The sequence below is a fragment of the Ochotona curzoniae genome, unplaced genomic scaffold (assembly GCF_017591425.1).
Source record: "Ochotona curzoniae isolate NIBS_2020 unplaced genomic scaffold, NIBS_Ocur_1.0 contig_1, whole genome shotgun sequence".
Classification (NCBI taxonomy): domain Eukaryota; kingdom Metazoa; phylum Chordata; class Mammalia; order Lagomorpha; family Ochotonidae; genus Ochotona; species Ochotona curzoniae.
This window is the reverse complement of record NW_024464918.1, coordinates 37,204,859-37,231,648: the sequence shown is the minus strand read 5'-3', so window position 1 is coordinate 37,231,648 and position 26,790 is coordinate 37,204,859. Positions and strand designations below refer to the sequence as shown.

At 42.2% G+C, this 26,790-nt stretch overlaps 1 protein-coding gene across 6 annotated transcripts in view; it reads right to left on the bottom strand.

The window, feature by feature from the left end:
• Window positions 1-26,790, bottom strand: part of DDX46 (DEAD-box helicase 46) — a 46,050-nt gene that overhangs the window by 17,685 nt on the left and 1,575 nt on the right. For 4 of the 6 annotated variants that reach the window (XM_040971981.1, XM_040971986.1, XM_040971983.1 and 1 more), the window contains exons 2-13: window positions 25,161-25,346; window positions 23,465-23,608; window positions 18,637-18,736; window positions 14,628-14,793; window positions 12,554-12,705; window positions 11,524-11,637; window positions 10,836-11,001; window positions 10,015-10,135; window positions 9,223-9,398; window positions 8,186-8,307; window positions 5,779-5,857; window positions 3,999-4,081 (exon numbers count right to left, since the gene is read on the bottom strand). In XM_040971981.1, the coding sequence (XP_040827915.1) occupies window positions 3,999-4,081; window positions 5,779-5,857; window positions 8,186-8,307; window positions 9,223-9,398; window positions 10,015-10,135; window positions 10,836-11,001; window positions 11,524-11,637; window positions 12,554-12,705; window positions 14,628-14,793; window positions 18,637-18,736; window positions 23,465-23,608; window positions 25,161-25,346 (1,609 nt within the window). Of the gene's footprint in view, window positions 1-3,998; window positions 4,082-5,778; window positions 5,858-8,185; window positions 8,308-9,222; window positions 9,399-10,014; window positions 10,136-10,835; window positions 11,002-11,523; window positions 11,638-12,553; window positions 12,706-14,627; window positions 15,157-18,636; window positions 18,737-23,464; window positions 23,609-25,160; window positions 25,347-26,790 lie in introns of those variants that run through there. The other 2 variants (XM_040971989.1, XM_040971997.1) reach the window with 2 other exon arrangements.

Sequence of the window (26,790 nt, the reverse complement as noted above, 5' to 3'; positions counted from 1 at the left end):
AGGAAATGGGGGAGGGATAACAGATAACTGTCCTTCAGAAAGACAGAAATGGATGAAAGATCTCTTGCTCCATTTTCATCTCCACATTGTGTCTACCTTTGATAGGTCATGAGAATGAGCCTACATAAGAAGCTAAAATTCCAAGAGCAAATCAGAGATTCCCACAAGGACATATCACAGTCAAACTTCCTAGACAGAGATCTCAAAAACAGAAAGATAAAAGGGCTTGTAACATGAAAATATTATCAATATGATTACAGTGTACTTCTCACCAGAAACGAGAACAGAAGGCAGTGCGCGGTGGCAGATACACGCAAATGCTAAAGGAGAAAAAGCTTCACCAAGACTTGTATATCTGGCAAAAGTGTCCTCCAAACATGAGAAAGAAAAGAAGTTCCCAGATAAACAAAAACTTGAGAAATTCATTAGCACTTGACCTTCACCGCAAGCAGGGTGAAATAAAACGACACTCAGCATTGACTTTCAGCTGTGTGAAGAACTAAAAAGATTCCAAAAGGGTAAAATTGAGCTAAAATTGGCACTGAAATAAATACAGGACAAGTATGTGGTTCAGCAGTTAAGACACCACTTGAGACATCCCCATTTCCTATCACAATGCCTGGGTTTTAGTACTGGCTCCACTGCAGTAAACAAATTTGTGTGTTTGTTTAAGAAGTAAGAGAGTCAGAGACAGAAAGAAATCTTCTAGAAACCACTAAAGGAAGATGAAACTGACAGGCGTCTTGCTAGGTCTCAATTTTTTAAGTTAATTATTTTAAAGGTAGAGCCTGTATGAGAGATCAATCTTCTTTCATTCCCTAAATTCTTGGAAGACCAGGAGAGAGCAACTCCATGTAGGACTCCCACATGTGTGGCAGGTCCTAAAGTACGTAAGCCGTTACATTCGTCGCCAGTGTAACTAGGCACTCTTACACAGGCTTCGGCGACCAAGAATCCCATCAACCTGCCCAACTATTGGAGACACTGAAATAAACAGTAATAATCTTGGGCAGTGAGTTAGTTGCAAGCTTACAAGGACCTAAGGAATCCATAATCTAACAAAAAACTAAATGTTGTAGGAACATCAAGAGGCTACACAGAAAGTAAAAGCAATCAGCTTAATACACTGCTGTGCCGTGAATAATGCTTAGTTTATACAAACACTATATAAGGATCCAATTAAAACAGCAACTCAACTCTACTGGGAACACAAGCACAGCCACTTTTATTTATTTACTTGAGCACATCAACTTTCGACCAGTCTTATCTTCCTCAGACAGTTTTTTTTACGATCTATTGCTCTGCTTCTCAAAAATCAATAAACAAGGTCCTGGCATTATAGCACAGCAGTTAAACTGTCACCTAAGACACACGTGTCCCACTTGGAGCCAGTTTGTGGAGTCACAGGTCTCCATTTCCAACCCGCCAGCTGCTGGGGAGCAGCCTCTGGCACTCACATGAAGACCTGGAGTCAGCTCCTGACTGCTGGCTTCCCTGGGGCCTTGTCCTGAGCACACTGCAACCACTTGGGGAGTGAAGCAACAGGCCAAAAAGAATCTGTCTCTCCCTCTCTCTGTTTCCCTGCCTTTGAAATCAAACAAACAAAATTCTCAACAACAACAAAGGAAACAAATGTACCAAGTACCATTAGAATGGCTATGTCTCAGCAAAGCTCTGCTACTGTTTTCATTGGCTCAGTATACAAATAAACATAATAAATACATGACAAGGAAGGAAAGAAAACACAAAGTCTGTTCCATTGTGGCAAGTCAATAAATGATGCCTAAAATATAATATACAAAAGTAGAAATATAAGCATGCAAATGAGAGGAATAAAAGCAAGCATAAAACAATCAGTTAAGAGACAAACTAGGGAGGAGTGTTGCTGTTAAGCATGTGCCGAGGGGATACAGGAAAAATAAAAAATTGGAAAGAAATTAGATCAGGAAGGTGGTGCAAGTCAAGCAACAACCAATAACATACAATGACTTCCACGATGAAGCCCCAGTTCCTAGCCTCAGCACCACCAGCCTTGCATGTTAAAGCACCAGCACCAGCTCCTGCTTTCCACTCCTGCACGCTGCTCCAGGCTCCCCTAGCAGCCAAGCTTCCCCCTCAGATCTTGTGTTCTTGCTCTGTACCTGCCACAGTTATCTCATGAGCGATCATGGCTCAGGACTTCATCTTACCTGGGGCACCTCATGAACATGACCACTGCAACAATACAATTAAACTAACAGCTCTCTCTCCCATCACTGCCCACTATCTTTCAGCATTCTCCTCTGCACTAAATATATTATCTGATAATTACTACTTGTCTGGTACCAATCATTACAAAACAGAATCCAGACCAGGAGTTAGACCCTGGTTTAGTAGTTAAGACCCTATTTGGGGGGCCCAGTGCTGTAACCTAGTAGATAATGTCCTTGACTTGCAAGTGACGGGATCCCATATGGGTGCTGGTTCCTGTCCCGGTCGCCCCGCTTCCCATCCAGCTCCATGCTTATGGCCTGGGAAAGCAGTCAAGGACAGCCCAAGGCCATGGGACCCTGCACCTGTGTGGGAGACTCGCAAGAGGCTGCAGGTTCCTGGCTTAGGATTGGTACAGCTCCAGTCACTGCCATCACCTCACCTTGGGATTCGAATCATCAGGCATAATATTTTCTTTTCTATCTCTCCTCTTCTCTGTGTATCTGACTTTCCAATAAAAATAAAGTAAATCTTAAAAAAAAAAAGACCTTGCTTGGGACATCACATCCCATACTAAAGTGTTCAAGGCTCCACTTCCAATTCCAGCCTCCTGCTAACATGAACCCTCAGAGGTGACACTGGTCCTTGCCATCCACATGGGAGACCAAGGGGAGGCTCCTGCTTTTGGACTGCCCAGCCCTTGCTGCTAAAGCTCTTTGGGAATGAATGAGCAGTAAGATGTTCTCTTCCTTTGTACCCTCTGTCTTTCAAGTAAATAAATCTTTTAACAGACGTGAATCATTATAATACTTAGTACAAATATTTACATACTTTCATGTAAGAACATACACAGCTTCATAATTGGCACACAAAGACTGATGCAAAATTTACATATTACCCTTTTCCCATACACATTTCTAATACTGCAGAATGTCACGCATTCTTTTTTAAAATATTTATTTTTATTGGAAAGTCAGATTTACAGAGAGAAGGAGAGACAGAATCTTCCATCTGCTGGCCACGACGGCCAGAGCTGAGCAGATCTGAAAACAGGAGTTCTATTACACAGCTTTAGGGATCCACAGTACATTAAAATTCATTTGATTCTTCAGTTCAGAAAATTTTGGAGGTTAGTGGGATGGCTCAATTGAACAATCCTCGCCCTTCAAGTGGCAGCATCCTATCTGGGTGCTGGTTTATGTGCGAGATGCTCCACTTCCCATCCAGCTCCCTGTTTGCGGCCTGGGAAAGCAGTGGAAGATGGCTTAAAGCCTTGGAACTCTGCACCCGCATGGGAAACCCAGAAGAAGCTTCTGGCTCCTGGCTTTGTTTCATCCCAGCTCTGGCCACTGCAACCATTTGGAGTATGAACCTCCTCTCTGTCAATCTGCCTTTCTGATAAAAATAAATCTTATTTTAAAACAAACCTTTCATTATGTGTTTTTTTTTTTTTTGCAAATAGTATGCAGGATAATTGCAGAAAGTTAAGCTAAACAAGTACAGAGATGCATGAATTAGACAATGAAGACCATGAAATTTTGAAGTTCAGGCTTCTATTATTAGTACAGAAATACTAGCCTTATCAATGATGGTGTCAGGTGGTTCAGGAAAGTGTACAAATTCCTCCTCAACAACTTATAGGAGGAATCAGACACATAAGCACCATTTCCATGCCGCATGCTCCAGCCTTATGGTTTTACCAAGCAGCAAGGTTACGTGTGTTAATTTCAGAAACCTACAAGCATCATTCTTATGGCAGGTTACGGTGATATTTTCACCATAAAAGACGGATAAAACTGAATGGTTACCTGTGGTTCAAAACCCATATCAAACATTCTATCAGCTTCATCTAAAACAACGTATGTCACCCTTCGAAGATTCGTGACCCGACCTAACATGAGAAAAAAAATAAAGAGAAAAAGAAAACTAAAAATCAGACACATTTTATGACTAGCAAGAACTTCAAATACATAAATAAAAAATAGGTAGGTAACTGTAAAGGGAACTAAAATGCCTGACTTAACCAGAGGGGCAGGTTAGGTATCTTTAAACAGCAAAAAGAAAATCTGATCTACAATATCTCAATCTAGTGGCAAATATTTTCTGGCAATGGGTGTATATGAGGCCCTTTATTTTGTCAAACTCGTCTCTTGCGTACCATCATAGGGCCTGAAGAACCTGTAAAATTCAGAAAACAGCCCTCTCCAAAACACATCATAAAACTAAGACTGAGATGAAGCATCGAGCCACATCAGCCATTATCTGACAGCATCACCTAGGAAAAAACATATTAGAGATTACAGCGTATGTGTGGAAAGCAAGCGCCAGTACTATCTCAGATACAAAAAATTTCCCTCTAGATTACTGTATAACCTATTTCCATACAGCTAAAAGTCCTTCAAATGTGCATGTTTAATTACTGATGAGGAACTACCTGTAGACATACTTTTCTAAGCAATGATACAAATCCAACTTTATTAAGTGCTCCCACTGGTTTAAACAATGCAACTGACTTCTTAATGGGTAACACCAAAATATATACAAAGGAAACCCTTTCTAGAAGATTAACAGAAGCATTCACTATCAACTGTTGAATCAATCACCTGGCAAAAACATGTAGGACACAATCATTAAAGGTAAACCAAAAAGACAGATAAGGGAAAAAGGTAAAATTAATCGAGACAAATTTCAGGAAATCTAATAATGCAGCAATGAAGGGGGAAATGGGAATTATTTAATCAGCATTCATCCTAAAACCTTTTATATGCTGTACAAGCACAGTGACTTACCAAAACTTTCAAAGCCACCTCGTCAGCTTCATCTAGCACTAGTATTATACACATATAGAAATCCAAGCAGAAGCTACCAGAAGCATGCACTCACTATGCAATTCTTAACACCCCATTATGTATATACTGAATACTGCAATGGAAATTTTTGAAAGCATTTTCTTCCCCCAAAAATGGGAACTGAGCCAAAATAAGTGATTTCTATGTATTCCACACTAACTTTTGCAGCCTCAATTAGTTTTGCAAAGTTGGGAACAGCATTTGTTACCTACCTTTGAAGGTTTAAGTCTCGGAAGCCCAGTTCTATAAATCTTGCAGGGCCTTTCTCCACAGAAGTTAAATAATGTCAACAGTTTAGTAACAGTTTTGATAGGGAATAATTTAACAAAGCATAACAGTTGCGCTAAACACATGCAGTATTTACAAAAGGTAGAATTTCTTGAAGCTGCAATATCCTAACTTATTGTAAACTGCAAATGCCTATGGAGAAAGAGCTAATAAGTCAAAATAAAGAAATGGATAGTATGTTACTTATTTAAAAGGAAAGCTAGGCCAAAAATGGGCTAACAATTCAATTAACTGCTACAAACATCACATGGTGCCAGTTGTAAAGATAAATTTTAAATCCAATCACAAAATACTAATAATTATGACAGTAAGCATCACAATATAAATTTTAAGATATTACAGCTTTAAGAACAAACACAGAAACCCTTTGATGGTTTCATGTGTGTGCTTTAATTTAACAAAAACGTATACAATTCCAAAATAAAAGAGAAGAAAAATACCCCTGACTTACCACTGTTAGCAGCTAACATGTCAATCATTCGACCAGGTGTGCAAACAATAATTTCAGCACCTCTCTTCAGCTCAGCGATCTAATTTAAAACACAAAGTTTTACAGGGTTTTTATCATGAATGCTCACTCAAAAAGATTTTAAGGCATTGCATACAGGTCTACACTGCTCTGCAGGGTGCCAAGTCTGGGCACAGCACATCTAACTGTCCTGCTTGTGCCCCTGGAATGCTGGGAACACTACTAAAGGAATGGGGGAACCAGCATGACCACATGACAATGTAAATTTGACACCAGTAAACAAAGAAACAAAAAATTTTAGCAATTTTAATTTGCTACTACCTCTCAAACCCAAGAAAGGAATCTAAAAACGTGGACAAGAAAATAAAGTGATCACATATATCAATGTAGTTTCAACCGTATGTTACAACCGTTAGCAATCTGATAAACCAATTTACTTTTAGCAGGCTTCGTAAGGCAGCAAGTGAAGGTGCCGCTTCTTAGATGTCCTTTTCCTATATGGCAGTACTGGTCATTTCCCGGATACTCCACTTCCAACACAGCTCCCAGCCACAGGGCCTGGGAAGCAGCAGAGGATGACACAGAGTCCCTGTCACCCAGGGAGACTCAGATGGGCTTCCTGGCTCCTAGCTTTGGCCTGGCTCAGCCCTACTGCTCTGGGCATCTGGGAAAGGAATCACTGGATGAAGGTGTCTATCACTCTTCCTTTCAAATAAATCCTTGGGGGAATAAGTGAATTTATTAAGTCACAACCAGCATTTTAAAAAATCAAAAACAGGGCCTGGCATGACAGCACAGTGGTTAAAGTCCTCGCCTTGAACATGCCGGGATCTCATATGGGTGCCAGTTCTAATCCCGGCTGCTCCACTTCCTATCCAGCTCCCTGTTTGTGGCGTGGGAAAGCAGTCAAGGACAGCCCAAAGTTTTGTGACCCTGCACCCATGTGGGAGACCCAGAAAGAAGTTGCTAGCTCCTGGCTTCAGACTGGCTCAGCTCCAGCCATTGCGGCCACTTGAGAAGTAAATCATCATTCGGAAGATCTTCCTCTCTGTACATCTGCCTTTCCAATAAAATAAATAAATCTTAAAAAAACAAAACAAACAAAAAAACAATCAATGTAGCAGCAGAATGTTTTAAATATCATAAAACTTCATTTAAATTTTATACCTATAAAATATGCACGAATGGACAAAATAATTTTGAAAATTATTTCTTGCTTCACCATGTGGTCAAATAAAGTGCTAAGAATGAATTCAGAAAATGAATTAAATACAAATGTTTAATGGAATTCACGGATGGGGACAGTAAAAGAATTCTGCCCACGATGCTGGCATCCCATATATGCTGCTCCGCTTCAGAACTAGCTCCCTGCCAACATGCCGCAGAAAGCAGCAAAAATATGGTGCAAGCCCCACCCACATGAGACAGCCAAAGAAGTGGCTTTGACCCAACCCGTGTGGATCAGCAGATTAAGGACCACTCTCTGTAAATCTGCCTTTCAAAAAAAGTATTATTTTTAATGTTAAAAAAACGTATCTCAGGGACAACAAAAGTAAAATTTCCTACTGTTTCTCTGTAACCCTGTCAAGTGAGCAAGTAAATATTAAGAAAAGAAAAACAAACAAACAAAATAACAACACAACACAGTAGCTGGGGTTAAGCAGGCTTTCCTATCTGGGATGAAGGCCTCCCAAGCAGCAGCCTAATCCACTGTGCTGCAACACCTGCTCCCGTAATATGATGTTTGATATACAGAGACAATGTGAAATCAATGCCACCATCGGGCATTCCTTCACACAGTCAGTATTGTTTTCCTCAAACTGCAAATACAGGGATGCACTTCGTTGGGGCCAGCACTGCGGCACAGCAAGTAAAGGCACCACCTGCAACATGAGCATCCCGTATGGGCTCTGGTTCCAGTCCCAGCTGTTCCATTTCTGACACACTTCATTAGCACACTTGGGAAGGCCGCAGCAGATGTCCCAAGTGCTTGAGCTTCTACACTAAATGGGAGACCAGATAAAGCTCCCAGCTTTGGGCTGGCCCACCTCTGGCCAACACAGCCACTTGGGGGGTAAAACACTGATGCAACATCTCTGCCTCTGCCTCCATTTCTGTAATTCTGACTTTCAAATAAGTAAATACAACCCCTTTTTAAAAATCTACTCTCAGTACATTTTACATACATAAAACAGTATTAGCTATAATATCCATGGTCTAGGTTTGATCTCCAGAAAATATTCATCCACTGTAATGTCCACTCTTGAAATTATTTTTATGCCGAGTATTTTTTATGGATTTAGTAGTAATCACTATTTGAAATACTAAAATGCAAGATCCCCTTTTTTATTAAATCACTGATTTTCAGAAAGGTGTGGGAAAGAACTACCTGCTCACTGATTCCTGTTCCTCCATAAACGCACACCACTCGAAGTCCCAAGGTCTTTGAAAACTTCTTACATTCTTTAGTAATTTGTAGAGCCAGTTCTCGAGTTGGAGTCATGATGACAGCTGGAAAGATAAATATGTCAAAACCCTAACCACCAAGTTCTCCAGAGGCTGCGCTTTAATCCGTTAAACTTAACATCTGCAGAAAGTTCAGATCTTTCAGCCTAATATTTGTTTTTATTTGTTTTATGAACCTCTGAAAGCTCTATTTCAAAAGCTTTAAAATGTCAGAGGTTGTGGTAAAGGGTAAATGTAAGTAAATTTTAAGAACATGCTATAAGAAAATAAATCAGAGTTAAAGGCCACACTCAACTCCTGGGAAAACACTTCATTGAACAGAACACAAATTGCTGTCAACTGCAAATCACAGAACAAAGAAAACCAAGTGACTCACTGTGCTGCAGGAGCCATACCGCTGCTTCCGGAAACAACCCTGGTCTGAGGGCACAAAGAGGAGAAAGACACTGCGCCCTGCATTTCCATGGGAGGAGCTGGACAGCTTTCCAGAACCCTACTCAGATTTGCAGAAGACACCCAAATGAACCAAGAAACATCAATCTGGAGGCTTAACCCTCAACCAAGTGTGGGACTGCAGCCTTAAGGCCATTACAAAGAAAAGCTAAGAAAACACATCTTCCTATTACTGACCATGGTCAGTTGGAGTATCCACTGACACTGGGCTAAGAACAAACCTCTACGCAAATAAACAGATAGATGCATGAGGAGTCTACTTGCCAAGGCAGAGTTTAAAAACTGAGCTGTGCCAGGAGAGACTGATTTTGTACTTCTGACATGTCACTCCGAGCTCCGAGGAGTCTCACTCCACCTGCTGGTAGGGGAAATCAGCCCCAAAGCACACATTGAAACAGGATACGGACAGATATCTTCATTGTCATAAGCAAGAAATTATAAGGTATATCTTTCCGATTAGTAAACACAGCTGTCTATTTTATAAAAAGTTTAATGCAAGTAGTGTACCTATTGGTCCCTCTCCTTCTTCTAATGACCTCTGATCCATGATGTGTCTAAACATGGGCAACAGAAAAGCAATGGTCTTTCCACTTCCTGTTTTGGCAATGCCAATCAAATCTCTTCCGGACATTATGGCAGGAATTGCTTGGGTTTGGATTGGCGTGGGCTTTTCATACCCATGTCTGAAAAAGAAAAACCAAAGGAAGAGTGAAGAAGTGAGGTCTCTGAGACTTTTGGAGTCCTTAAGAATAAGCTCTTCAAACTGTGATTTATCCACACAACATTACCTACAAATACACAGGAAATTAGAACTAAGACAGTTTACAACACAAAGAACCTGAAAGACACCCACAAGTGACTACATATTGAATGATACCACTCAAATAAAAATGAAATGAATAGCCAAATATGCATTGTTTGTGATCCAGGATAGTAGAGATGGAAACAGAATGACTGCGAATGAAGACAGGCTTATTTTGGAATAATAACAGTATTTGGAATAATAATAATAAAAATCTAAAACAGGCTACGGTCACAGCTGCACAACTCCTTGCCTCTAACACTTTATTAGACACCTTAAAAGCTCAGTTTCATGATATGTAAATTATACAAAAGCACTTTTGAAAGGTCATGGGAGATGGGCCTTGTCTTAATTTTAATTGAATTTTCCATAAATGTCTTGAAGCATTTTTATATATCAAGAAAACCTTTAAAGCTAAAATCTAACATAGGGAAATATTTTGAGAGCTATTTTGAGTAACAAGACAATGAAAACTATGTATAAGTGCCACCACTTACTTTTTGAGGGAATTTAAGATCTTCATGGAAATTCCACACTGGACCCAAGACTTGATTGGTTTAGGACAGCCTTTTCCTTTGACTGTAATACCTTCCATTTCCAATCGAAAGACATTCACCTCTACAAAGCAAAATCCAGGTTAAAAACTCATAAATATTGCCCTTCTGGTACCCTTTATTTTTCAATTAGGCATGGCAAACCCAAGAATCTGCAATTCCTTGTATTAAGATTACTTCATCGAAGACCCACAAGGAAAGCAACGAATGGCTTAGAGAGGAAATTGTCACAACCACCTGAAGCAAAAATAGATATCCTAATTTCAACAATTTTCTTTTGGTTTTGTTGTAGCAGCCAACTGGAGTGTGAAGAGCAAATGGAGCATCTTTCTCCTTTTCTCAAAGGAAGGGGGAATGACTGGTAACTATTCACTTACTCTCCCTGAAAGAGCTGCCACACCGTCTTTGTTTAACCAATAACATGCACAATCACAACAACTCCCAGGAGCTGCACCCTGCTGAAGGGCCTAGGAAAGCACAAGATGGCTGGCCCCATGTCAAAGACCCAGAAACAGCTCCTGGCTCCAAGTTTCAGACTAGCCAAATTGGGCCGTTGGGCTGGTCTGAAACTCTAACCCCAACTTTCAAATAAATACGTCTTTTTTTTAAAAATTCCACATGTAAAAGCTGATGTAATTTTTGCTTATTCTTCTAATAATCCCCAAACACTCCTTAAACTCACAGGTCCACCCATTTCCCCAGGGCAATAAGATGTATCTTCCTCTGTTCCCACCATAACCAATAAATTAATAAAAGAATTTTACCCTCTTGAGACATTTTTGCTAGTTCTGGAACTTCAACATAGAAGTTTTTTCTGAATGGTTCATATTCAATTTTTCCATGATCAACGGGTTCTAGGAGTTTTCTCTGTTTTGTCTGATAGCCCGTAAGGGCCGTTTGCAGGTCAACTTCTTCCTCCTCTGAAGAATACTACAATTCAAAATAAAAGCAAGGAGTTCAATGCATTACTATTTTCCTCTTCTGAGAAGTTAGCAGTTGTAGCATTTAAAATTCTCCACTTCCAGACGGAACTCTTCAGTGTTGTTGAAATAACCTGAATCTCTACTTTCAAAGTGACTGAAATGATGTGAGCTATTAAGACACTCAACAGGTTACAAGGAATTTTTCAATTTCTTCATTCTCAGCCCTCACAAAAAGTTATAATGCCAATGCAAAGTAAAAATGAGGTGGCTTTAATTAAGTCATCCACTGGTCGCAGTATATGAATCTTTACAACATGTCAACACTTCATTTCGTCTCTCTATATTATACTGAAGTGAGATGAGGCAAGAGGGGCAGGTGGAGTGGGACACGAAGACTCAGAAAGCTTCACTACAGGCTCTTTAATAGCATCACTCCTACTCGGCAATGAACACTAGCAACCTGCAACTTTGCTACACAGATTCCTAGGTCAGGACCAGGGAAGAAAAGTCCCAGGAGTAGAACAATCACCTCCATGGCATCCTGATCATTCTCCATCAACTCCCCTTTCTTCTTATCAGCATCCACGACCGCTTTCTTGGTTGTCACGACAGTGACAACTTTCGTGACAGTTGGTCCTGACTTCTAAAATCAAAAAGGAACATGAAACATCTTGCCAAAGTAAAACATACATCACACGTCAAATAAAGCACAATTGTAATTTAGAATTCAAATTTATGACATTGTTTGCAATAGTTAAATCATAGCAAAGTCTGCTTTTCTCCTTTATTACTATAAAAAAGCTTAAATAATATACACTGTATCTTGTTAATAGACTCACATACAGCTTACTATAAAATACAGTTTTATGAAAAGACAATACACAGATAGTATACTTCACTCACGAAACAAGCTAGGTAGTTCTGAGAGTCTGAATGAAATAAAAAGCACAACAAGTAATTGGCACTGCCCCTGGGCAGCTTGTATTTCAGGAGAAAATGACAAACAGTAATTGTAAAAAAAGGTAAAAATCATTTAAAACAAAAAGACGACAAAGTTTCAAGTACAGATGCTCCAATTCCAATCCAGGTCCCTGCTGATGGCCTGAGAAAAGCAGCAAAATATAACTCACAGCCTAAGTACTTGGCCGTGCTACCCACATGAGAGACCCAGATGGAGCTCCCAGCGCTTGGCTTCACTTTAGCCCAGTCCTGGCGCTTGTGCCATCCAGGGAATGAACCAGGGGATGGAGAATCTTGTCTCTCCCTCTCTCACTGTAACTCTTTTTCAAATAAATGAACAACAAAACAAAAATGCCAAGATAGGATGAAAAGAATCAACTATGAAAAATGAGAATGCCGAACAAATCTGCGAAAAGTAATAGGCAGGAAAGACCCCCAAAAAACCCATTATGGGGCAAAGTGACTTACAGAGAACGTTTATACTTAGAGTTCACCAGCATCTCTGGTACCAAGAAAAAGTTATTGCCAAAACAAAAACAATCTTGGGAAATGTACAAATAAACAGAACGGAATTTCAATCTTCAGAGAAAAGCCCCTACCTTTTCATTACCCCCACCACCTTTTACACTCCTCATGTTGAACTTTTTCACTTCCTCCTTCACTTCTTCCATGTAAGCATCCAGGGGATCTAACTCCTCTCCCTCCATGTCATTTCCTTCCTTTTCAGCTTCTGCAGGATCATCTTCATCATCTAAAACATAAAAATGCACCATCGTGGCACGTGTGTTTAGAAAGGCAACACCCAAAACCTCGTCGTTCTGACCCTTTGCCACCTCTCCAAACTTCAAACCTTCTAGTTACCCCAGGCACACTGCAGTCCAGATGCTCACAGCAGGAAGTTCTTTAGATTGCACATAAAACATGGATTACTACTGAATAACAATAACAAAAGAAATAAATACCAATCAATGACTAATTATTTAAATGGAAAGAAAGAAAATATTAAGTGTGCCTTACATATGGAGCTCTGGTAACTAGATTTTATAGCTATACAGCTAAAAAAAACCTAAAGTTTCTCTGTGATGTTTGGGCATTTGGCCTAACAGTTAAGTCACATCCTATACTAGAGCACCTGAGGCCAAGTCCTACTTTTACTTCCAATCCAGCTTCTTGCTGATGAGTGCCTGGTGTGGCAGGTGACGGCTCGGGTACACACATAGAAAACCTGGGCTTACTTCCAACCACGCAGCTTTGACGTAGACTAGGTCTGGCTGTTGTGGACATTTGAGACGTACACTACAGAATGTAAGACCTCTATCTTTCTCTATGCTCTTAATAAAAATAACATTTTTATAAAACATCTCTTTGCTGGGGCCAGTATTGTGGAGTAGCAAGTTAAACTTCCACTTGCAACACTAGCATTCCATATGATCAAGAGTTCAAGATTCAACACACAACCCACTTGCAATCAAACTTCCTGTTAACACACGTGTAAAAGCACCAGAAAATAGTACAAAACCTTAGGCACCTGCACCCATATGGGAGATCCAGCAGAAGCTCCAGGCTCCTGCCTTCAGCCTATACTCACCCCAACAACTGCAAATATTTGGGGAGCGAACCAATGGGTAGAGGATGTCTTCCTCCCTTTCTCTTCACTCTTTCCTCTTTCCCTCTTCCTGTCTTCACCCTCCTTAATCTATCACTCCTCTCTCTGCAACTGCCTCACAACTAAATTTTTTTAACGTCTCTCTGCTAAAATATATTTTCATTTATTTATCTCTGAAATTAACTAGGTTATACCACAGGAAGAAAAAATAGCCCCTGACTCTTAATTCAAGGCAATCTAATCTTTTTCATACAACTAAGCCATTGAGACAGACCAGTTACATAAATTCTATTTATCTCTTTAAAACACAATTTCTTTCACACACACACACACAAAAAAAAAAAAAAACAGCAAAATTCTATTATTCTGTGAAAGTCCACAATCATCCATATCAGAGTTCCTGAGTTTGATGCCCAGCTCCTGACTCCAGCATCCTGCCAAGTCGGGCCCTGGTGATGACTCAAGCAACTGGGCTGTGCAAACCCTTGGGAGAACTGAGCTGAATTCCTGGCTTCCCACTGTGGCTAGGCCCAGGGGTTTGTAGGGAGTCAGCACCCGAATCATAACTATCTCACTATGTTGTCTGTCTCTCAAATAAAATTTAAAAAGGTAAAAATCCAAATGTCCAAAAAAAACAAAACAAAACACAGCACAAATAATGGACTATAACATAGTGTTATAAAGGGAATTCCATACATGACTGAACCTTGGGACATACTATCCTAGGAGAAATAAGCCAGACGTGACAGTGCAGAGTTTTATTTCAGAAGGCAGGTGCCTAGATGATTAGTAGACTAGAAGCCATGTGGGCAGGAATGGAGGAGGAAGGAAAGCTGTTCAATGGCTACAAGGTTTCTGCTTGAGACAAAGAAAAATGCCTGGAAACACACTACAGTGATGGCTGCACAACAATGAAAGTACTTATTACCACCAACTTACACTTAAAATATGGATAAAATAATAAGTATTACATCACAGACACACAGCCCTCCAAAGTCCCAATATCAAGTATGGCTCCTAATTCTGTAATATTCTACATGATATGCTAGGCTAAAAAACAGACATACCATCATCGTCCTCTAAACTCCATTTTTTCCCTTGCTTCATCTCTTCAATTTCCTTTTTCAATTCCCCTATGTTTTCCATGGCCTTTTTACGCTGTTCTTCTCGCCATTTTTCTACTCTTTCTTTTCGCTTTCGCATTTCTTCTTCCAGTTTATTCTGGTCAAAGTTCTGAGGTGGGGTGTGGTGGAAAGAGAAAGGGAAAAATAAAAAGCAAATACAGGATTAATAGTTTTACTCTAACAGACAGCTTAAGCATGCTCTCCAAAGTATAAAAATGGAAAAACAGATCTATATACAAACTTCTAAATCAGTCCACATTCAGTAAGTCACAAATCTTTCTAAACATTTACAAATACATTATCAAAATGACATCAAAAGTACTACCAAGATTTCAAACATCATAAACCAACCTCATTTCAGCTGGAAGCAACATGTACACATGAATTCAATTTCCTCCTCAGAACAGAATATTACCAAGAAATGTTTCCCAGTTACTCTCAATTTTGAATCCTCCAGACTCCTCCGAGATTGCCCCTATGAGAAGTAATTCTCTACTGCACATCAGTTGAGTCAGTGAATGCGGAGAACTTGATTAACAAGCCTCACAGGGGAAGGCAGGAACCTGACATTTAAGTCATCCCATCTTGAATCAGATATCCTGCCCTGCTCCTTACTCCAACTGCGGGCTAGCAGACCCTAGAGGGCAGCACTGAGTCACCACCACCCACAGGGGTTCCCCAACTGCAGAATACCCCAGGGCTAAACTAGCAGAAGCAAGCCTGCCTGTGCTGTTTCTCCCTCTACCCCAGAAGTAAACGTCTACCACTCAAACACCTTTTCTTAAAGCTAAACTTTTATCACTCAAACACCTTTTCTTAAAAAGTTCTTAATGAAGTTTTGGTCTTTTGGGCATCAGTTTTTCTGAAACAGCCATTCTGAAGTCTTCATCAAAAATTGCTAATACGCTCAAGAAAGAAAAGTAAAACACTTTCACAAGATATAACCAGGGAACCAGAAAGTCTTACAGGATAAAATTTTCCTGTAACATTGGAGACATGCATGTAAAGCAAGTAAAAGCAGATAAAAATATCATATAGTTTACACTTGGGTTTTAAACTTTTTTTTTCCTTCACAAAAATATTTATTTGAATGACAGATCTGCCATCCCTTAGTTGGTTTGCCAAATGGTTGCCTCAGCTGAGGCTGGGCCAGCCTGAAGCCAGGAGCGCCTTCCAGTCTCCCAGAGAGCTGCAGGTAACTAAGGACTTGGCCCATCGTCGCTGTTTTTTTCCTGGGCGTGTAGCAAGCATCTGAACTGGAAGTGAAACGGCTGGGATTCCAACCAATGCCATCACCCATACAAAACGCTGGCATTGCAGGCAGTGGCTCAGCCAGCTGACCACAGCACCATTCCTAAACGTAAACTTCTGCAACAAAAAGCTCTGTACCTCAATTTTTATCCTTTGTGCTACACTGATCCTCTTGAAAGACGAAGCCTAGACAGTCAAGGTGCTTGTTGCACGATCATCCAGCTGGTCACAAACCAGAACCCCAAACTTCCCAGGCTGGATCCTTTCTTAGTCACCTGCTTGACAATCAACTCTCTCAAAAACATGCCTGGGAGGAGGGAGGCAGCTCAGAGGGCAGGAGTGGAAGATGGCAATGTGCCAGCAAATACCCTCCCTCAGCAGCCCACACTGCACAGTCAGGAGGCTGGGGAGCCTCACATCGCTCTCACTTGCGGGAGGTGATGGCACAGCTACTTCAGCAATGCCATCATGGAGAGACAGAGTTTGAGTTCCCAGCTTCTGGCTTCAACCTGGCACAGCCCCTGATGTCTCAGGGATTTGAAGTAAACCAGAAAACGGAAGATCTTTTCCTGTTTCTCAGCCTTCAACAAATAGAAGGAAAATATACAACTAATAAAAATTTTAAAATAAATAAAGTAAACATGAGGGACAGGCATCTGTCAGAGCAGTATGTCCAGGGGAAGAGAGATGGCAGGTGGGGGCTCAGAGGATTCAGATGTCTGTCACCTACCTGGCAGGCATGGATACAAGGAGTGGACTGCCACCCCTGAGCCAGGGCTCAGCTCCCTCTGTTGTGGCACTTGGAGAAAAGCAGTCCCAGCTTTGTCTTTTAACTAAGCAGTGAACCTAACAAAACCTAAGTCATCTGGGGACAGGTAACCTGTGCTCACGGGAGCAGTGGTATGGCTGGAGCCAACTTCCGAAGCAACTTGCCTGTGAAGGCCACTGGACACAGAATCCAAGTGATGCTGTACCCTTCAAGAATGTAAACTACTGGAAATAAATGGATAAAAACGGATTTAAAAAAAAGGATGGGTAAAATTAATCTTTGACCCGTACATGTTGGTAAGAATGTGAGGATATGAGGATAAAGACATTCTCATTACAAAGTCTTAATTACAAAGTCTTAAGTCCAAATCTATGGAACTTTTTGGAGTGAAAGTAGATGTTTTCATGGCATGATTGCATTTTTAATTAAAAAAAAATAATGTGCATAAATTTTTTTCAAAAAAACCTCTAAGACAATTATTTTTTGCTCCTTATTTCCTTTGTATTTATTATTACTTTAAAATAAAGCATAGAGCATTCTACTTGCCAAAGCAGAAACAAGTAGGGGCCAGAGCTGTGGCACAGTAAGCTAAGCTGCTGTTTGTGATGGACTGTACCAGGCCCTGTACCTGCAAGTACACACAACAATCTGGTCTGGGATCACCTCAGACAAAGTTTCTTTTGGGAACTCCCCAGTCGAACTGCCGGACTCAGAACCCATGGTCTACCATGGAGTGCAAGTGCCAGAGCCGAGCCTCCTCAGAGGCTCAGACAGAGCAGTGGAGAGCATAACCAGCTGCACATGGAGGATATGGCAGTGTATCGGAACCTGCAGAGGACACCTGGCATCACAACAGAGGTCAGAACAAATCAATCAACTACCCCAGCCACATGTTGGCAGTGAAAAACTGGGCAAACAGAGACTCTAAGGTGAACTATGTCAATCAGCGGATTCTGCAGTGACCTCATCGTGCTTGGAATGGTGAGACTGGCAGCAATTCCTAACTGTTGAACTATTAAAACCACTGGAGTAAGACCCTTGGAGAATGCCCCACATCAGGCACCTGGATGGGTGGGGCTTCTCCCTCTATCTCTCCCTTTACCCCAGACACAGGAAATAAAAAGTGAAAGTAATAGTCTTATCCACTTTCCTGTAGCCCTTGAACCTTTGTGCCATAATTAACAATGCAGATTGTCAAAAACACAGAAAAAGATGGGGGGAAAAAAACCCCAGCATAGAGCATTCTACCATTCTACTTGCCAAAGCAGAAACAAGTAGGGGCCAGAGCTGTGGCATAGTAAGCTAAGATGTTGATTATGACACAAGCACCCCATACTGCAGTGCTGGTTCAGCCCCAACTATTTTACTTTGGATCCAGCTTCCCACTAATGCTCACAGAAGGCAGTAGACGATGGTCCAGGTGCATGTGGAAACCTAGACGGAGCCTCTGGATCCAAGCTTTAGCCTGCCTCAGCCTGGCTGCTGTGGCTGTTCATGGAGTGAACCAGTGGATGGAAGATCCATCTCCATCTCTCCCTGTCACTCCGCCCTTTAAAAAAATATAGTTCTTTTTTAAATGCAGAAACAAATTTGATAGAATAAATAAAACTTTTAAAGCGAATTTTGCTTTTTATTTGAAAGAGAGATAGGGAGAGACAGAGCTATTTCATCTGCTGGTTCACTCTGCAAAAGCCTTCACCAGCTGGGACCTGAGCAGATGGAAGCCAGGAGCCAGGAACTCCATTCAGGTGCCCAGGTAGGTGGCAGGAAATAAACCCTGGGGCTATCTTTGCCTCTCCTGTGCATTAGCACAGAGCAACCAGGACCAAAGCCAGGCGCCCTGACACGGAACACGGGCACCCAAGAGGCAGCTTCACCAGCCACACCACAAGATGCCCTCGTATGGCAAACTCCTCTAATTTGTGAACTTACGCCAGCATCTTTTTCTTTTTCATCCTCTTTGTCATCTTTATCTTTTTTCTTATCTTTCGAACTTTCTCCACTATCTGCTTTCTCTTTGGACCTAGAACGACTAAAAAAAATGAGAGAAACAGAGATATTACCCATTTATACTTGGAAATATTCATGTAAAACTATTTTCAGACTTCTATTTCACTTTTTAAAATATAAACCTGACAACTACATGGTCATATTCCATTAGTGAACAACTTGGAAATACAATGAAAGCTAATCCACAACACTAATGATATATATCACTAAATACTTGGAAACGTGATCAATAGTGAACACATTCTACCAAAATCATCACAAAATTAAAACAGGACAGTTAAGCTCCAATAAATGAATATTCAAAATCTTAACATTCTACAAAATAATTTCTGTATGTAGTAATACTTAAAATCCCAATAAGCTTTCATTTTCACTCAACTTGTATCTTACAAAGAACACAACTTTGCCATTTTAAACTAACCATATAAGCACAGACTTGTCTCCCTGCCGCCCCCATGCCTTTATGACTGGAACCTTCTGAGTTGATTACAAATCCTTGGTGAAGACACCAAGAGGTGAGGTTTCTAGCATAAACTTCTGAACAGTGCTGATACTTTTGCCATCTAAGCTGGTATGTCACTTACCAAGAACTGTTTCCTTGTACAGAATGACAGCCAAGGTCCCCGACATCACTTACTTTAAAAAGCTTTTTCCCATTAAGTAAAATGTCACCTGTCATGTATCAAATGGCCATCCCTTTGGATCTATTTTTCTGGGCTTTTAAATAGATGCACTGATCTATTTGTCTATTCCTAAATTGACACCAGCTTAATTTAATTTCTACTAAGTTTAATTTTATGATAAAAAAAAAAGGTTTAGAAAGGCAGATTTACACATAAAAGACATCGTTTATCCTCTGATTTACTCCTAAAATTGCCCAACAGCAACATCCTGAGCTGATCTGACACTGTGAAACAGGAGCTTCTCCAGGTGCATGGTCCTAAGGAAGTGGCCATAGCAAAAAGCTGCATGGATACAAAGCAGCAGGGACACAATCTGGTGCCCATGTGGGATGCCAGCGCTGCAAGGCAGCGGATGAGGCCACTGACCCATGGAACCAGCTCCTTGTGTTAGCTCTAGACAAGCCAGGCAGAAAAAATTCCTACTCCTTTGTTCTCCAAGAGTATTTATGCCCTTCTGTGTTTTTCTTTTCTTTTTTAATTTTTTACTTGAAAGGCACAGTGGCAAGAGGAGGGGAGAAGAAATACAAACAACTTCCATTCACTGGTCCTCTTTTAACAACCAGGACAATATCCAACTGAAGCCAGGGGCCAGAAGTCCATCCAGGTCTCCCACTCAAGTGCTGGAGCCACCTGCTGTTTCTCCCCAGGAGCATCAGGGAGCTGGATGAGGAGTAGAGAACACAGACTCCCACCCTTGTCTTAACCTGCAGCCTTGCCTGAACCTGCAGCCTTGCCTGAACCTGCAGCCTTGCCTGAACCTGCAGCTCCTCAAACCAAACCCCAGGCACTTGGTATTCTTAATTTTACAAGTTTGTAAATAACTTTCAATTCACATCTAAAATCTTTGACAAATTGATAGGTATTAATTTATTTTTTTAAAAAAAGATTTTTTTTTTTTTATTGGAAAGGCAGATATGTAGAGAGAAGGAGAGATGAAGAGGAAGATCTTCCATCCAATAGTCACTTCCCAAGTGGCTGCAAAGTCTGGAGCTGAGCCAATGAGAAGTCAGAAACCTCTTTCAGGTCTCCCATGCAGGTGCAGGGTTCCAAAGCTTTGGGCCGTCCTCGACTGCTTTCCCAGGCCACAAGCAGGGAGCTGGATGGGAAGCGGGGCTGCCGGGATTAGAACCGGCATCCATATGGGATCCTGGCGTTCAAGGTAAGGATTTAAACTGCTGTGCTATTGCGCCAGGCCCAATAGGTATTAATTTAATAGAACACTTTAACAATCATATGATTTTTCTCCTTGAATCTGAACAATACAGAGAATGACACTGATTTTCTAAGTCTCAATCAATTTGGGGATTGAATCATTGGATGGAAGATCTTTCTCTGTCTCTCCTCCTCTCTGTATATCTGACTTTGCAATAAAAATAAATAAATCTTAAAAAAAAAAAATCACTACTGGCAGAAAGCTACAGCCAGGAGCCAGAATTGGGAACAGAATTTAGATATTTATAAGGTAACTTTCCATGTTAACTGCTAATTTGCTCTCAGTAATTCTGCCTTTCAAATAAATAAATCTTGAAGAAAAAGGGGAGAAGGAGCAAGAGGTAGAGAGAAGGTGGGGAATCTTCCATCTGCTGTTTTACCTCCCATGTGGCTGCAACAGCCAGAGAGTTGGAACAATCGGACAAGTCAGGAACTGACACCTACAGCACAACTCACCCGGCCTCACCACTTTAAAAAATATATACATCTATTTATTCTTTAATTTGAAAGGCAGAGTTACAGAGGGAAGGAGAGACACAAAGAGATCTACCATTTGTTGGTTCACTCCACAGATGGCCACACTGCCCAGGTCTGGCCCAATCTGAACCTAGGAAAAGCTATGGCCTGGAGTGCTGACATCCCATATGGGCACCAGTTGGAGAACTGGCTGTTTCACTTCTGATCCAGCTCCCTACTAACGTGCCCGGGACAGCAGTAGAAAATGGCCTAAGTCCCAAGGACCCTGCACTCATGTGGGAGACCTGGCAAACTCCAGGATTTGGCCTGGCCCACTCTGGCCTTTTTGTGACCATTCGGTAGCAGACCAGTAGATGGCACTCTCTTTTTTCTATTTCTCTTCTTGTAAAAAAGGACGGGCTGGCACAGGAGGGAGCAAAGCAGTGCAGGTGGCAGCTCCTAGCCCTGCTGGTGCTCACCTCCATGGTGGCCAAAAGCAAAGACAAGAAGGGCGGCCCGAGCAGCGAGTGCACCGAGTGGACCTGGGGGCCCTGCACACCCAGCAGCAGGGATTCTCATATGGGGTTCTGCTAGGGCACCTACGGGGCGCAAACAGCATCCAGTGCAGGCTGCCATGCAGCTGGAAGGAGTTCGGAGCCGAGTGCAAGTACAAGTTTGAGAGTTGGAGGGCGTGTGATGGCGGCACAGGCACCAAAGCCTGCAAAGGTACCCCGAAGAAAGCCCAGGACAACGTCCAGTGCCAGGAGACCATTCCGTGTGACCAAGCCCCACACCCCCAAGACCAAAGCCAAGAAAAGGAAAAGACTAGACCAGCTTCTCCTGGGGCCAGGCTGCGGCCTCCCAAGCTGTAATCCACCAGTGCCTTTTTTCTCTTATTAGTTTTATCAATCACACCTGCTTCTTCCCATCCCTCCCTCCACATAACCCCCAAGTGCCAAAGTGGGGAGGCAGCTTGAGCCCCCTCCCAAGGGAGGTGACTCCCAACAGTCCCTCTTGTTTTCCCCACCATGAACTATAAACCAATTGTTTTCCCAATATAATCTTTTTCTTTTTAATATATATAGGTAGATATAAAATACCACCTCAACAGCCCTTTACCAGCCTTGGTAAAACGAAAGCTACACTCCTGGTAAAACATATAATAGAGGGAAAGTGCTATAAACTGAACATTTCTAATTTTAATCTTAAATGTCCCCAAATCTAAAACCTTCTGAGAACAGCCTAAAGTAAAAGATTCCATATCTGAACTCACATGTCAGTTTATGGTGAAAACACAAGCATATTAAATACAATATAACATTACCTTCCAGCTTGTGCAAGGTATATGAGACAGAAAAGACTTTTGTTTTTAGATTTGAGTCCCATCCCGAATATACTTCATTATGTGCATGCAAATATTCCAAAACCAGAAAATCTGAAATGTGAAACACTTTTGACCCAAAAACAATCCAGATAAAGAATGCCCAACCCATAATAACTAACCTGAAAAACTCACAGAAAACAGATGAAAGAACATATATCAACTACCCAATGATTCCAGCACAGAAACAATTTTTAGTAAACAAACCACTGATCAGGACAGTATAAGGAGGCGGCCATCACTGTGGTACAACACGTGCGGATGCCGTCTGTGACACCAGCAGTTCTAATCCAGGACTGCCCACTTCCAATCTACTTCCCTAGTCATGCACCTAGGAAGGCAGGGGGAGATGATCCTAAGCACTCGGGCCCCCGCCACCCAGAGGAAATACCGATGGAGCTAACATGGCCCTAACACAGCCCAGCCTGGCTGCTGTCATATGGAGAGGAAAGCAGCAGATGGAAGATACTTCTCTGTGTAACTCTGCCTTTCAAATAAATAAGTTGTTTTTCTTTAAAAAAAAAAAAAAGTAAATATAAATTATACCTCAAAATCACAAATTATATCTCATAATCAAATGCTGTTGTTATTTCAAGGACACATGAACATTAGCTTGGGGAAGCAAGGTAATTTCACCCATCCTGAATTTGTCTATGGAAACAGAGTGAAAAAGCCATATGTCAGTCAATGCTAAAATACTATCTAAGAAAATAACTAAAAAAGAAAAAAAAAATACAGTGCCCATATAGATGTCTATAAAATATATTTCTGACCATTATTACAAGGGTACAACGCAATGAGGTATTAATACTGATAATTTAGTATTTTAGAACTGAATTATAAGCTTTATAATCTATTAAGATAAAGCCCTGCCACCAATTCATGGTGAAGCCCAAATAGTAACTGTTCCAATAATAAATTTCAAGGTGCAAATAAATGAGTAAATACGAAAAGAAAGCAAGGAGAAAACGGTCGGCTCCACCTGCGCAGCCAACACAGTCAGTGAGGGCCACGTTACCGATTGTCGGTCTTCTTGCTCTTGTTGCCAGGACTGGAGGACCGGGACCGCCGGCCTCGGCTTCTACTTCGTGAGCGCCTCCGATCTCGGCTGCGAGACCTCCTCCGGTCTCGGCTTCTGTCTCTCTCTCTGCTCCTGGAGCGTCTGGAAGGGCAACACATGTTAAAACTTTGCGGTCAAACAGGTTTTTTTTTTTAAGATTTTATTTTTTTATTTTTATTGGAAAGGTGGATATACAGAGAGGAAGATCTTCTGTAGATGATTCACTTCCCAAGCGGCAGCAATGGCTGGAACTGAGCCAATCTGGAGCCAGGAGCCTCTTCCGGGTCTCCTACGTGGGTACAAGGTCCCAAGGCTTTGGGCCGTCCTCAGCGGCTTTCCCAGGCCACAGGCAGGGAGTTGGATGGGAAGCAGGGCTGCTGGGATTAGAACCGGCGCCCAAATGGGATCCAGGCAAGTGCAAGGTGAGGACCTTAACCACTTCGCCATTGCGCTGGGCCCTGGTCAAATAGGTTTTATTTGGAATGATTTTTGGATACGCTCAAAAAACCTTCCCAACTGTTACTACTTATAACAGCAAGAACCTCAATTAACTATTAAGTCATCTTGATAACAAACAAGTAAAGCCAATCCTTACAAATATTAAGCAAAATAAGCAAACAAGGGCATCAATTTCGCAGTGACAGAAATATAAAATCTCTACAATAACAACAGCTACCTAACACTTTAGATCTATAGCATAAATCTGATCTTCAAAGACAGCCTAAATCTAAGTCCAATGTGGGTAGAAACGGGGCTGCGACAGCAAGGACCTTGACAGGATTAGGAGGCGCAGTAGACGTTTCTAGCCTGGTGCCATCAGGAAGACACGATGCAGGCAGACCCTCCAGTCGCACTGTAACATTCCAACACGAGACATGGGGTCTGTACTCAACAGCCTCAAAATCATGGTTGCTCTAACAGCCTGACATTCTACTTTCAGATCAGAAAGTCAGACTAATGTGAAATGACCAAGTGCACAAGTACTTGACCGAACTGTGTCAAATTGTTCCCGGGAACACGGAAGACAAAGCTGAAGCCCCATGGCTGCTGTCTTCCTGAGAACTCACCAATACTGCGGCCTGAAAAGTGCCCATTCTTTCTGCCACCTTCTGATTGTCACCACTTTAACGGGACACTGTGCTAGGACTTCTGTGCCTCTGGCACGCAAAGGGAGTTATTTATGCAAACACTCTGTCACTTCCAGAAAAGGCTTTTCACTAGAATGTATTACCACGCGCATGTAAAATGCCAAAAGGGATGTTCTTAGGCTAAACTGAAGACGTCAACTGAACAGCTAAGGAACAGCATGAAGGAATGGAAGGCCCTGTTCACTTCCATTCGTGGCAGGAAGAACACATAGAGGGCTCAGGCCTCCTGGGGCAGAAATCGAACTGGAGTCCCTGAACAAAAGCACCTTTTTCTTCCACATCTCTTACATCTCAGGAGGTTTCAAAAGTTCTCTTTAAGTCAAATGAAACACTATTTACTAATCCAAACTTGAAATACTTCTGGAGTCCGTAAAGAAATCCTCCTGGTCTGATCAAAGAAGCCAGGAATACCAAGCCCCTCGCTGCCAGTCCAGAGCACAGCCGAAAGGGGCACCGCAGGCTGAGAAGGCCCTGTGCTGTGTGTGCTTCATGAATCACCATCTTACCTCAGCCGCTTCCTGTCCCGGGACCGAGAGCGCCTTTTGTCCCTGCTCCGGGACCTCTCCCTTCTTCTGTCTCGATCCCTGCTTCGCGACCGTCTGTCATCTCGTTTACTCCTTTTGTCCGAAGGCGAACGACTTCTAGAACGACTTCCCGAGCGGCCCCGGGATGCTGATCGCTTCCGATAGTGGCTGGAACAATAGTAAGGCAACAATGAAACTTAGCAAGCACAGGTAGCCTCCACTACATTGTACGGATCACCTTTTTCTAGAGAACAAACACCGATAGGACTTTGAAAAAACATTTTTACAATGAGGAATGGTGGGGGCTGTGCTGCAGCATGTTAAGCCACAGCTTGAGATCCCACTCGCTCAGAGTGCCAGCACACATCTCAGCCAGCTCCCTGCTCATGTACCCGGAGAGGCAAAGATGAAGGTTCTGTCAACCACATGGAAGATCAGGATCAAGGCGTAGGCTTGGTCTAGCCCAGCTCTGTCACGGGCGTTTGGGGAGTGAGCCAGCAGGTGAACACTGTCTCCAATCTCCTTCCTATCACTCTGCCTTGAAAAAGAAATAACATTAGGAGAAAAACACCTCAGCTATAGCACATACTGAGGTTGACAACCATGGGCTGAAAGAGCAAGGACAGTGACCAGCCCCTGCTTGCAAGCCCCAGGCAGCTTACAGTTTGATAAAGATGACATGACAGGCAGGCAAACAAGCAACAGCACAGTATGTTAGAGAAACCCAGGAGGTGGGCTGCTTGCTATTTCACAGTGGCTGACTGGAGAAGGCCGGGTTCACACAGACACTTCAAGTACAGGAAGGAACCCAGGGGACACGTGGAAAGAGAAAAAGGCTTTCCACGCTCGTGGCTCCACCAGCACACACCATCCTGAGGAGGCCACACAGAGAACAATATGCAATCCAGTAGTGGCCAGGACCGATGAAGAGACCTGCCACGGTGGCCACACACACAGGTCTAGGGTCATGACGAGGGATGCCAAGGTAGCACCAGTTAGAGGAAAGGCCAGGAGAACTCTAGCCAGAGGAGCCACACACCCTCACTGATAGTTTCCCAGCATTTTTGAGACTGGGGTTGTGGCAGTTTGGGTTGAGCCCGTCATCTGCAACAGTAGCATCTCATATGACCACCAGTTAGAGATCCCACTGCTCCACGTTAGATTTAGGTCCCTACTCTTCTTAAAGATTTATTTATTTTTATTGGAAAGGCAGATTTGATTTATGAACAGAAGGAGAGCGAAAAGGTCTTTCATCTGCTAGTTCACTAGCCAAGCAGCCACAAGCAGGGGCCAATAGCTTCCGGGTCACCCACGTGGGTGCAGGGTCCCAAGGCTTTCTTCCTCTACTGCTTTCCAGGCAGGGAACTGGACAAAAAATGCAGTAGCAGAGACAGAACCCATTGCCCCTACGTGTTCTGAGAGACTGCAAGATGAGGATTCAGCCACTAAGCCATTGCGCCAGGGCCCTTAGCTCTCTGTTAATATACCTAGGAAAGCGTAAAAGAATGGCCCTAGTACTTGGGTCCCTGCCACACACACATGGAGAGTCAGATGAAGTTTCCGTCTCGAGGGCTTTAACCTGGCTCAGCCCTAGTCTCTACAGTCATTTGAG